General features: G+C 39.4%; 1 protein-coding gene across 1 annotated transcript in view; it reads left to right on the plus strand.

The window, feature by feature from the left end:
• LRP1B (LDL receptor related protein 1B) overlaps positions 1 to 12617 on the plus strand; it is an 875307-nt gene that overhangs the window by 682115 nt on the left and 180575 nt on the right. Inside the window, exon 58 of the mRNA XM_030580310.1 lies at positions 3793 to 3992. Coding sequence (XP_030436170.1) covers positions 3793 to 3992 — 200 coding nt within the window. The remainder of the gene's footprint in view (positions 1 to 3792; positions 3993 to 12617) is intronic.

Consider the following 12617-nt stretch of genomic DNA (forward strand, 5'->3'; position numbering starts at 1 on the left):
TCCCCCCCTGAAAGTCTGAGACATTCTAGTAAGCTTTTTGGTTGATTTAAAAATTAGGAAGAAATGTTGTGAAAATAGAATGCAATATTAATTAAGGTTTTCCCTAATGTAAAATTTGAAAAATGTCACCCAGCTCTACTCATGGAGCTTTCTTTCCTCAATTATGCCAGAGCAAACCTAGATACAAATGAGGAGGGGAATAAGGCAAAAAATACTTTCTCGGCTACAGGCAAAACTGTTTTCCTTAGATCTGGGGATGTCAGGGGCCAAATTGCCCTTGAGCACAAGTTAATGAGACCTGAGAGCTTCTCTGTCACGCAGTGGTTTGTAAAGATCACCTAGGAGGAAATATTCCACCAATAAGGATTACAGGTGCATAGGACTATTCCTGTTGCCCCCAAAAGACCTCTTCCTCAGGGCCGCAGAGAAATTTTTGGTGCCTCTGGCAAAATCTGACACTGAAGCCTCCATTTTACCAGATTTTCTCACTTTACTAGTAGAACAATGGTGTTTGTTTTATTTTCCCCCTAACTGACATTCATACAAATTAAGGTTAGGCTACAAGAATCTAGCTGGGTTATTCTTCCTCTCAAACATCATTATCCGTATTAAATATTCTGCAGACCAAATTCTGTCATCAATTTAATCTGTACAGCTTCATTGTGTACAAATTCTGGTCTCAATTACTCATGCGTTTGTCTTTAAAATCTGCTCCGAGTTACACTAGTGTAGTCTGGTTTTAATTACTGGTGCTACAGAATGTAGAAATTGCCCTTTTGTCTTCAAATGATGTCTTTTCTCTGTACACTTGCGTAATCTTACTAGCCTTCTGTGGGAATACACAGGGTCAACTGGGGGAATAAAGTGGCCTCCAGAATCTTACCAGTGATGATGCAAGAGAATGAAATAAGGCATCCTGGTAACATTTTCAAAAAGAAACTAAGTGATTTAGGCGTCTAAGGGCTTGTCTACATGGTGGAGTAATGAACCTTACAAGGTTGTAATGTCTGAAGTGGACTAAAGTGTTACACGTTAATTTGTCTGTATAGACCCTGCTGTTCTGTGCTAAAGGTTCCCTAGTATGTAGTCATTAAAACCCATTAGGAAGCTTCAGTGCACATGAGTGAACTGTAGAAATTACATCCCCACAGTGTGCACTGCTGCTCTGTGTAGACAAACCATTAGTTTCATCGACATTCAGTGAGATGATGGTATGTCTACACTTTGATCTATGGGTGTGATTACCAACTTGAGAAAACATACTCATTCCATTGGTTCTCATTGAGCTATCATGATAAAGTGAAGCTGCAGCAGGGTGAGTGGGGCTGGACACCTTGAGTATGTGTCACTCTGAGACCATAGGCATATACTTGAGGCAGCTAACTCCTCCTGCTGCTTGCACTGCTGCTGCAGCTATGCTCTATTTTTAGAGCACTAGCTCAATCAGAGCAAGTATGGGTATGTCTCTTCAAGCTGGGAATCATCCCCCACCCCAGCTTGAAGCGTAGACATATCCTTACTCTCCTGAGGACTACAGTCATAAAGAAATTTGGGCTGTCTCTCTGGCCCAATGTTTCTTTCATTTTCCACAGTGAAACAGATTCATCGTGGGTCCCGGGAGAGCAAGACAGCAAGCATGAGAATGAATTTGTGGCGTGTTGGTTAGAGCACTGGAACATGGAAGACCCACTTTTTTTGCTCCAATGGCTTCTTAAAATTATTTATCAACAGTGGAACAGATTCAGTAGGAGATACTTTGGAAACCCCACATCAGAATAGCCCAGTGGCTAAGGCTCTCACCTGGGAAGTGGCAGAGTCAAGTTCAAAATTGTAGATGCTTAGGGAAGTTTTATTGCAAAAATTCAGACACTAAGATTAGAGTTTAGGTGCAGCTGTGTAGCCGTTTTCTGAATTTTGTGTTTTCTGAATCCCACTGGGGCCTGATTCTGGGATTTAGTCACCTAAAGTGTCAGATGCGTAAGTCCTTTAGTGAATCTTGCACTGAGTGCTGAAGTGCAATAATATGAAAATGAATTATAAATTTAGTAAATTTACTCTGAAAATCACTGAAGACCAGTAAATACAGAATCCCATGCCTGTTTCACAGTCACTCTTCAAAGTCAAACCAGACATTCAAGAAGGTTATGCTGTAAAACCAAACTGTTTAAACATATGGAAGTCAAAAATACAAATCAATATATAGAAAGCAACTCTGATTAGGTGCAGAACAGATAGCACATATGAAGAGAGAGACTACACTAGGTTTGGTGCTGTGTGATCTATTTATATCCAGAGATGTGACAATAGAAAAGTAATTATAAACATAGTTCGTCTTGTGGGAATGGATGAGAACACTTATCCTTGTATAGAGAGGATGTTTTTGTCTATGTGTAAAAGACAGAGAACTGAAGGAGGAGGAATTTAGTGTTACATCACAACTTGTCTAACTTCTAATTAGAGAAGGAAGAAGAGGATTCTCTGTGTCTCTCTTTCATACGCCAACAAAAAAAGGCCTCTGAGCAAGGATAGCTTTTCTCGTCCATCCGAACAAGCTTAGCTATGCTTGTAACTCATTTTTTCCCCTGTAATTTAATGATAATGTGCTCCACTAATTTCCTAGCAGGTAGTGTTCCCATAATTTTCCCTTATGACCATGTGTAGCACTACCCAAAACATACTTACTTCCCAAAAGCCTTGGGGACAGGGTACCTGAGCCCATTTCAGTCTCTTATGGAAAAACCCACCCTACCCAAGTTAATATAGGTGTATTCATACTAAAAGATGAGCCAGATAAACTGAAATAATCAACCTTTCCTGCTTTCCCCCAAATCATTCTTAGATAATGATCCATCTGATAATCCAGCTGTAAAGGCCAGGTGTTTGCTGCCTACAGAAGAGAATTGACAGCTACATATGCCATGAGGTTGAAATAAATAACCAATACAATAGACCCCCTGTACTCAAGTCCCAATTTCAGAGTCCACAATCTTATAACTGCATTTTTTTTCTAACCTGTATGTGGGTCAATAGCTAATGAAAGATAAATTATATTAGTACACCAGCAAAACATCTCCTTACAAATATTTTTAAATGTAACACATGCCAGGCATCCTAGCTGAGTATTCACAATCAACAGAAAAAGAAAGGAAAAACAAAATCCCCACCCAATGTGATATTCCCTCATTTTCAGCCAATTTAGAAACATACATTCCTCCATCAACACTCTCGCCTCTTTTAATCTTGGCAAGTGTGCTATCATTACTATGTTTTGGAGTTTGCCCATTATGAAAGAATGTCATTTTTATCATAATGCTGTGATTAGTGAAATTAATGTATAAAATATAAAAAAATTGGCATGGTAATACAGTATTATGATAGTTTACCTACCTGAAATTCTTTCAACAATAACATTATTGCAGGACCTGAGATTTTAGCTTAGCAAAATCATGATGATACTTCAGAATTTAAGGGTGGTAGTCCTAAATCAATCTAGACATATATAGCCCATTTTGAGCTTTTTCTTTAATGGTTTAAGTACAGCTACAAAACTGCATCAATATCTCTAACATGGCGACTCATACATTTAAATACTATATATACTTCAAGCTATGAAGTTGTAAAATTTTCTTTGAAAAAAAAACCTCTCAAAAGAGCTAACTTGGAACATGAAAGCACTAAGGAACAATTCCTGGATAGTACTTAAAACCAATCAATTTTTAAAAAAAACATTAGCTGCTATATGTTAGTGCCTTTGCAGCTGTAAATTAAAAAAATTATTGATTTTTTTCCTAGATATTTGTACTGGATTGATTGCTGTGAGTATCCTCACATTGGCCGGGTTGGAATGGATGGCACCAATCAAACTGTTGTCATAGAAACACAGATCTCCAGACCAATGGCTCTTACAATAGATTATGTCAACAGTAGACTCTACTGGTCTGATGAAAACCATATCGAGTTTGCTGACATGGATGGATTTCATAGACATAAAGGTTGGTCAAACAGCTGTAAAGATTCAATTTTTGACATTTCTTATTTTTAATTAAAGATGTGTTATATTAATTGGGAAAAAAAGTTTGTATTCTAAATGTGCTTTTTTGTAAGTATTTTAAGAAGCAGAATGAGAATTTGTTTGCATCACGAAGCAGAATACTAAAGGATACTTCCTAATAAGAAAACAATATTCTTCCCCCTTCTGTATTAAACAAATTTAGACAAGATCAAAGAGGTAAATTTCTATTTCGGTATTTCTTCATTATTTCCTCTTTTTTTGCCAACACGTATATATTGCTAGGCTACACCTCATGAACACTGAATTTGTTGTAGATGTTGGCTGCCAACATGAATCCTGCAGGGCAAAATCCCTACTCTTCTGTATTCCTTCCAAGGCTTATAAAAGTCTCTTTGGCATTCTTTTAATACATGAAATATACAGCAATTCATATCTGTGAAAAATGCATTTTATCAAAAGAAAGCAAAAATTCTAAATAGGGACTGAGTTTTCTTAATAGTCCAAATACATTATTCAACAGTAAGATTTTTTTTTTCTTGGTTGAACTAAGCAGCATAGTTTTTTAATGCGTTTTATTTATTAGCATAGAAATGTTACCCTCAAAGCTGCTGTTGTCACAAATGGTTTGCTGCCTTTTGGTATACATAATTACATAGCCTCTAGGAAGAAAATTATTGAGGAGAGGCAGTATTTTTCCATTGTTAAAGATAACATTTAGTTTCTGTAATAAAACCTGATTCTTCCCAAACCTTACTCTAAAATCTTCAAACATGAAATACTGGCCTAAAAAAGTGATAGGTTAGCTCTAGAGCTCAGTGTGACAGACTGAATGTGTCTATTAATAAAGTAATATTTAATAATGAAGAGAGTTGAAGGGTGAAAATAAGCTTTAGCAAAACTCCACCCAGTCAGGTAAAACTGTTTTCCTCAATGAGTAATGGGTATAGCCAATCAGAAAGTACTCTACTTGCCAGGCACAACTAAGAGTCGCTGAACAACATTCTTTTGGATATAGGTTGTTAAGCTTTTGAGAGACAGCTATCAAAAACAGTTGTATCCTCTATTGGCCATGTGTCTGGCCTTGCCTTGGCAAAGCCGTAGAGAAAGCAGTAAGTGTAAAACTCTATTGTATGTATAGGTAACTGGGGAAACTTATATGATGGGAGATGGGTTCAGATAGGCCATACCCAAAATGAGGGGTGGAGGGGAGGGAAAACTTAGAAGATTGCAAAGGGAGAGCTCTCTCTCTCTCCCCCTTGGAACAGCATGAAGGTTAGAAGTCTGACACTAGGGTCAGAGCATAAATGTACTTTTTGAAACCTTCAAGCATTTATTTCCTTTCTGTAATTTAAACTGAGATTGCCTCATCTAGTTTATCTTATGTAAAGTGTAAATTTAGGTATGTTACACAAACCATTTCTTTTTCTCTTTTTATCAATTTTTCTCTCTGTTTCTAAATCTGTGGTTGTGTGTGCGGAAAGTTCACTCCAAGGAGAATGGCACCTGTTATCCTCGAAAGAGGCACAGGAGACAAAAGAGGTTTTGGCACATAACCCCTGCAGTTTTATCTTGGTTAATAAGACATGGGCATAAGGAGCCTGCGCTACATGACATATGTTACATAGGCTGTGGTGGTCAAAGACCCAAGGAGATACCCGCAGGACCAAGGAAGAGATGAAAGTTGGTGGTGGTATCAAGTAACGCTAAGAGTAGAATCTTTCTTCCAAAATTAAAGCAAATAGAAGATTTTTGCACTCTGGTGAGCATATCCATATTTAGGTTGTCATAATTCAATAATCTCTTCTACTTTTTTGTCACTTTATAGTGAAAAAAAATGCTGAGGAAGAGAAAGAAATCTTAGGAAATAAGATCAAGCACAGAGGGTCAAAGATTGGTTCAATAAATTCTTACTTCAAAAATTTTATTAACATTTTAAATAATTGTCAGGGTAACACATCATCTCTTATAGACTTAAAATGAGGAGCCAGTTGATTGCTAGAGATGTTTATTTTCATTTTTAAACATAAGTCTGTAGCTTAATGGAATTTATAGCTTTTTATGGAGATAGGCCTGAAAGTGTAAATTAATCATGTGGGGTGTTTTTCAGTAGAAATTAGAGTATTTCCGCCAGAATTCAGGTTAATCATACTTGAAATTTATAAATTAGGAGATATTTAAAAAGAGATGTTCACCAATGAACAAAAATCCTCCATGCTGTTTTTTGTTTGTTTGTTTGTTTTGTGGGATTCTGTCCTGAGAAAGGAAAGTAGCAGAGAATAAAAATTAAGTGTAGTGACTTTAGTTGAGAAGGGGAATTCCTCCCTGAGCAGTTGCCTAGCCAGTCCCTTCTAGCATGCTCCCCTGCTACTTCTGGCAGACCTTTCTAAAGGACACACCTCTTTATGACCACATCACATCTCCAAGAGGTCTCGGAGATGTGCTGGGAATAAGGTGGAGCTTGGGAAGTTCATTGTCAAAGAGAGTATTGGATGCAGAACTGAGGGCTGCAAAGACGTGCAGAAAAGGAACGTGAACAAAACATAGCAAGGTCAGTAGAGAAGGGAAATATGAGACTGAGAGCACTTCATCTTTCCAGCAGATGTCAAAATGAATTGGTAGGTTTCACACTCACCAGTCCTCCCAACATGGCTAAATTGCCCTGATGGAAGGCTTATGGCACTGCTTTGGTATGTTGAAGATAATGTCTCCCCAAGCTTGTGGAAGGGTGTAAGTTGGCCTCCAAAGCATGTGCATAGATTTGGGAGTATTGGTGTCATCCTACAAGCATCATACAGTTTGTCTGAGAATTCAGGGACTTCCTAATGCCTAAAGAGGGGTTGGAAAGTATCAAGTGAGAGAGCTACCTAAGGTTTGTTGGGAGGTTATGAACCCGAGTGGACACTCACTCATATTCATGTTCTAAGGTCCACATGAATTGAGTTCCCCATCTGTGGATCGTAGGAGATCTGCAGAAAAGAGAGAGAGAGGAATATCCCTAAAGTGCTATCTGCAAAATTATTTTATTCTCACCATTCTCTCTGAGCTCTTCCTGTAGAACTCAAGTCTCTAGGAAAGATTACCCTTTCTTGAGTATCCCTTCCACAGAAGGTGAGCCCTCTCTTGAGAATGTTGGAAAATGCATACAAGAAAGTTTTCTGAAGCGAATGGGGGGTGTGGCTTTTGGTAAACCTGGACAGTTCTTACTCTTATAACACTGAACAGTTAACTTTGATTTATACTTTTCTGTGTAAAGATCTAAGAACTCTAAGATCTGAGCACTTAAAACTGAATTTCTGTTAAACAAATTATGATTTTATAATTCAAGGAGTAGTGAGGGTTTGTAAAGCCCTGATTTGTTTATTTTTCATTGGATACCCAAAGAGTTGGTGAATTTATTCTTTATTATTGTTGTCCTTTAGCAACTTAATTTTAAAATTGAAAATTAGTAGAAAACTTTAATTCAGTAAACATTAATGTGCGTTTTCTAATTCCACTTTTATGAGGCAAGACAGAAAAGTGGGACCTTTTTTGCGAGGGGGAGAAGAGGGTGTTCTCTCACACAGAGAAGGAATCCTCTGGTCTGGGCTCTGGCTAGTGGATTAAATGGTGCCCGCAGAAGTCAGAGAAGCAACTGAAACTGCTTTGGCACCCAGACTGTTCCTTCTAAGTAAACTTTGAAACTGTTTTATCACCACAGCACACAGTCTTTCAACAGCTTTTCTCGTCGTCAACCCATGGGTTTTCACAACAATTCTCCTACATTATCACTTCTTCAGCCATTCCTATTCCTTTCCTCTCTTCCTGATGCCAATCCAAAAATAGAACTGTGCTATGAGATGTTGGGGAGGCAGCCTCTATAGTGCTCAGGGCTGGACTAAGGCATAGGCACTGTAGGTCTGTGACTAGGGCCCCAGCTCCTAGAATGACTAGATTCCACTAGAATCTGAGCTCTCATTTAAAAAGAAGAAATGTGAGTGTCATGGTACAATTCCCCACTCTGAACCTTAGCGTCCAAAAGATGGGGTACCAGCATGAATTCCTCTAAGCTCAGTTACCAGCTTAGAACCTGTAGCGTTGCCACCAACCAGGAATTCCAGTGCCTGGTACACTCTGGTCCCCACAAAACCTTGCCCGGGGACCCCCAAGACCCAGACCCTCTGGATCTTAACACAAGGAAAGTAAACACTTTCCCTCACCATTGCCTCTCCAGGCTTCCCCTTCCTGGGTTACCCTGGAAGATCACTGTGAATCAAACTCCTCGAATCACAAAACAGAGAGGACAATTCACCTTCCTCCCTCATTCTCTTTCCCCCTCCCAGACTCTTCCTGAGAGAAAGTAATCCTGGCACAGAGAGAAATCAGCCTCTCTCTCCCTCTTCCCTCCTTTCTCCCCACCAATTCCCTGGTGAATCCAGACCCAGTCCCCTGGGGTCTCACCAGAATAAAAAAACAACTAGGTTCTTAAACAAGAAAAGTGTTTAATTAAAGAAAGAAAAAACAGTAAAAATTATCTTTGTAAATTTAAAAAAAATGGAATAGTACAGGGTCTTTCAGCTATAGACACTGGGAACACCTTCCCAGCCTAAGTGTACAAGTACAAATTAAAATCTTTTCAGCAAAATACCAATTTGAACTCCTTTCAGCCAAATACACATTTGAACTTCTTCCAACCAAATACACATTTGCAAATAAAGAAAACAACCATAAGCCTAACTTGCTTTATCTACCTAGTACTCACTAGTCTGAACTTATAAGAGCCTGTATTGGAGAGACTGGAGAGAAACCTGGTTGCATGTCTGATCCCTCTGAGCCCCCAGAGTGAAGAACAACCAAAATTAACAGCACAGCACAAAAACTTCCCTCCCTCAAGATCTGAAAGTATCCTGTCCTCTGATTGGTCCTCTGGTCGGGTGACAGCCAGGCTTACTGAACTTGTTAACCCTTTACAGTCAAAGAGATATAAAGTACTTCTGTGCTATTAACTTTTCTTATCTGTTTATGACAGTGAGCTTTTAGGCCTCATGGCTATGAATAAGTCTCCCTGAGTCTGCAGACAGCCTGAAACAACAGATGTGAACTCACTCATGCCTTTCAGTGTTAATTTCACAACTCGTCATTGCATGGGGCCCTACCAGCACCGCCTCAGCAGAAGGTATCGTGTGCAGCAGGCCCAGTCAGTGCAATACTGCGTGGACCTTCGCTGTCACCCCACATTGCTAGTGAAAGAAGAAAGACCCTTGTTACTCCCGAGAGAAAGAGTGCTCCATGCTGCTGCCTCTGCCCCTCTGGTATGGGAGGGTTCCCTCAGCATCACCATGGTGTGGGTGCAGGGCCACAGGCAGACCCTGTGGTGTGATATTCCTAGAGCTCTGGCTTACTTTAATCCATCCCTGGCTGCTTTTGACTGACAGAATTTGAATCTTGTGAGCTTGGTCTTTAAGCCCAGTTTACTCTTCTTTTAAACTTCTAGCCATGGTTTGTAACAACTTTCCAACAGATAAAACACTCTCATCTCTCTTGCAGATCTTAGAAACTGTCTAGGAGAGGGGAATGTCTCCTGCTTTCCTCTCCTGCAGAGTTCCTGATCTTTGCAGGTGAGAAATATCAGTGACTGCCCCCTCTTGCGTACATTACAGTTGGTAGGAGAGAAGTTGTAGTGAGAATTTTGACACACCACGTACGCTAGAGATCTTGGAGAACTTAGGAGAATTTCATGACAATGGAAGCAATAATAACTTTACACAGCTACTTAAAGTTTAATGGTTGATTATATAAGCTATATTAGAGTCTAGCAAATGTAAAGCTGGAGCACTCACAAGTTTTATGCATATTAAATCATTGAGCATTCATTAGAGCATTAATCTGGCTAAGCACTAAGTTGATTTATACCATTTAGGAATTTAGCAAAGTTAATCATTTGAGTTCCCGTTCACTTGGCCATCTAGCTATGTCAAACAGGTCTTTCTAATCTTTAGGCCTAAAAACTCTCTTATTTCTGAGCTGGGGATGAAATATTAAATTTAAAAGGCGTTTATAGTTTAGTTCCTGTAATTTCAAAACTGCTAATTATAGAAGCTTGTGACTACAGGAAGAAATATTCTGGGCTTGTTTTCATTACCTCAGTTTTACACCAGTATAATGCCATTAATCCATTGAATTTCACTGGTGACTTTTACATCTATCAGAGTTCATATTCTGGTCCTCTTGTCCCTCCTAAACTTAAGCAAAAGCATTTGCAGATGAAAATCTTACTTTATGGGAAAAGTTAGGGAAGTATGAAAATAGAGTTTATAATGGCAACCCGGACACAACCCTAGTTACAAAATTGTAACAAATTCCTCCATAATATATTATGTTTATCTGTCTCTCTCTGCATGTAAGAGTTGGCTAGATCTATCAATCAATCAATCAACTAATTATTATAGGGAGAGCTGATAAAGTGGCCTATAGATGAAGTTGCCCAACACTTCCTATTTTAAGACTATATCCAATTGCTTACATATTTGCTGAATTTTAACTATTCCTAATATCTTCCTAATGCTGAAAGGCTTTGGAAATTTCAGCTAAAGCAGTTCAGCTGTTTCAGAGAACAAAATTAGGGGAAAATGTGTTGTTTTGCCTTTATTAAAAAAGTATTACCACTCTTCCATTGAATAGTTCTAGTGCCTCTATTTTTTGGAGCAGGGAGTGGCCTCTGTGTCAGAGATGTACTTTTTTGCTGTCTCTTTGCATATTCTAAGTAGAAACATTTAATGATTCAGCAGCTAAAAGAGTCTCTGAAAATTCCATCTGCAATGAGCATGCTCCACCCAAGATTTGCAGGGGCTCAGCAGGATTTTCCAGGCAGTTGCTCCTCCCAGAAGTGAAGCTACTATGGCACAGGATATTGTAACTGCGAGCTTGGAGAGTGAGGCTGTCTTCCCTATGCTCTCAGTGCTCCCCCAAATGGTGTTGAATCTGTAAAGAGGGGACATAGGAAGCAAACTGCTTGCAAAAATGTGGTGGTGGGGGGAAGAGATGGGGATGGGAACCAGGGTGGGAATGGATAGGAGCAAAGGGGGCTGAGCAGTTGTATACAGGGAAGGAGAAGGAGATAGAAGTCAGGCTAATGACTGGATAGAAGCTGGGTGAGGGTGGTTGGGAGATGGGGGCAGGAGCAGGGTTGGATAGGAGAGAGGAGGGGACAGGAGAATGAGGCAAGATAAGAGAAGAGAGAGAAAGAGAAGCTTGGGGAACAAGGGCAGAAGGATTTATAACCACTGGGGCATGCTTATCTACAGATCCTGGACTTGAATCCAGGAGTTCTGAGTACCTATGTTCCTTGGCTGTCAGCAAATAGCAAAAACCAATTGACAGAGTATATGTCTCTTCTCCCTCACACAGAGAATAAGACATTTGCTCCATTAGTTCTAGTGGTGGAGGTCAGTTCTGGGACTTAAAGCCCACGTCGGTGTCAGTATGATGCCTTATGAAGGATTTTGTTTTCTTTAATTTTTTCTTTTTTGAACATCACACACAAACTACATTTAAAGAACATTAAGGATGCAAAGTCAAGCATTCCAAAGTTAGGAAATGTTAGAACTAAGGTTGTCCCAACAACCTTAATTCCACCCCTTGGTAGGATAATTCCATCCCTGTGTTAGGATAGTCTTTAATTACAGAATCATGAACTATTCTTTTCAGCAAGAACCTGCCTGCTTCATACAGGGCACAAGATATACTATACTCTAGAAATGAATTGGGGTTGTATAATGAATAAGACTGTTGTCTTATAGGAACCTCTATCCTGTTTGGAAAAGAAAGAAGTACTTGTGGCACCTTAGAGACTAACAAATTTATTTGAGCATAAGCTTTCATGGGCTGCAGCCCACTTCTTCGGATGCAAAGAATGGAACATATAATGAGGAGATATATATACACATTCAGAGAGCATGAAAAGGTTGGTCTGTTTGTTAAGTAAGTTGAATACCACCATGGATACTGGATCACTGCCTCTGCCATGGAGTTCCTTTGTGATGCTAGATAAGTCACTTACACCAAAATGTTCACAGGTGGCCAATAACTGCATGTTTCTCATTTTCTGGATGTCTAACATGAGACACCTGGTGCCAGACTGAGCACTCACAACTACAACTGAAGTCGGTAGGAACTGAGCTTTGAATATATAAAGTGTTATAAAAACCCCAGTTAAATGTTTCAAGTTGTGTGCCAAAATCCAGTGAACACTTTTGACAGTTTTCGCCTTAACTTTCTGTGTTTACCTCCCCACTTGTAAAATGGGAATAATAATACCTTGTTATGTCTCAAGGGTTTTGGAAAGGTAAATTCATTAATGTTTATTAAGCAATCGGAAATGAACTTCACAAAAGAAATTAGGCGACCAAGTCCCTGTTTTAGGAGCTTAATTCCCAGTTTTGGGACCACTGCAATGCACAAAGCTTCCACTGAAGCCTGTAGGTGCCTAAATTCATTCAGTGCCTCTGGTTTTACAGTAGAAGGTGTACCTATGTTTCTACATCTGTGCTTGAACATGGCAGCCTCCTTCCCCACTCATCTCCCCTACTAGGTCTCAGAGTGATTCACAAACCAGGTGAAGACAAGTTGT

This window comes from Gopherus evgoodei, chromosome 11, assembly GCF_007399415.2.
Source record: "Gopherus evgoodei ecotype Sinaloan lineage chromosome 11, rGopEvg1_v1.p, whole genome shotgun sequence".
NCBI classification, from domain to species: Eukaryota; Metazoa; Chordata; order Testudines; family Testudinidae; genus Gopherus; species Gopherus evgoodei.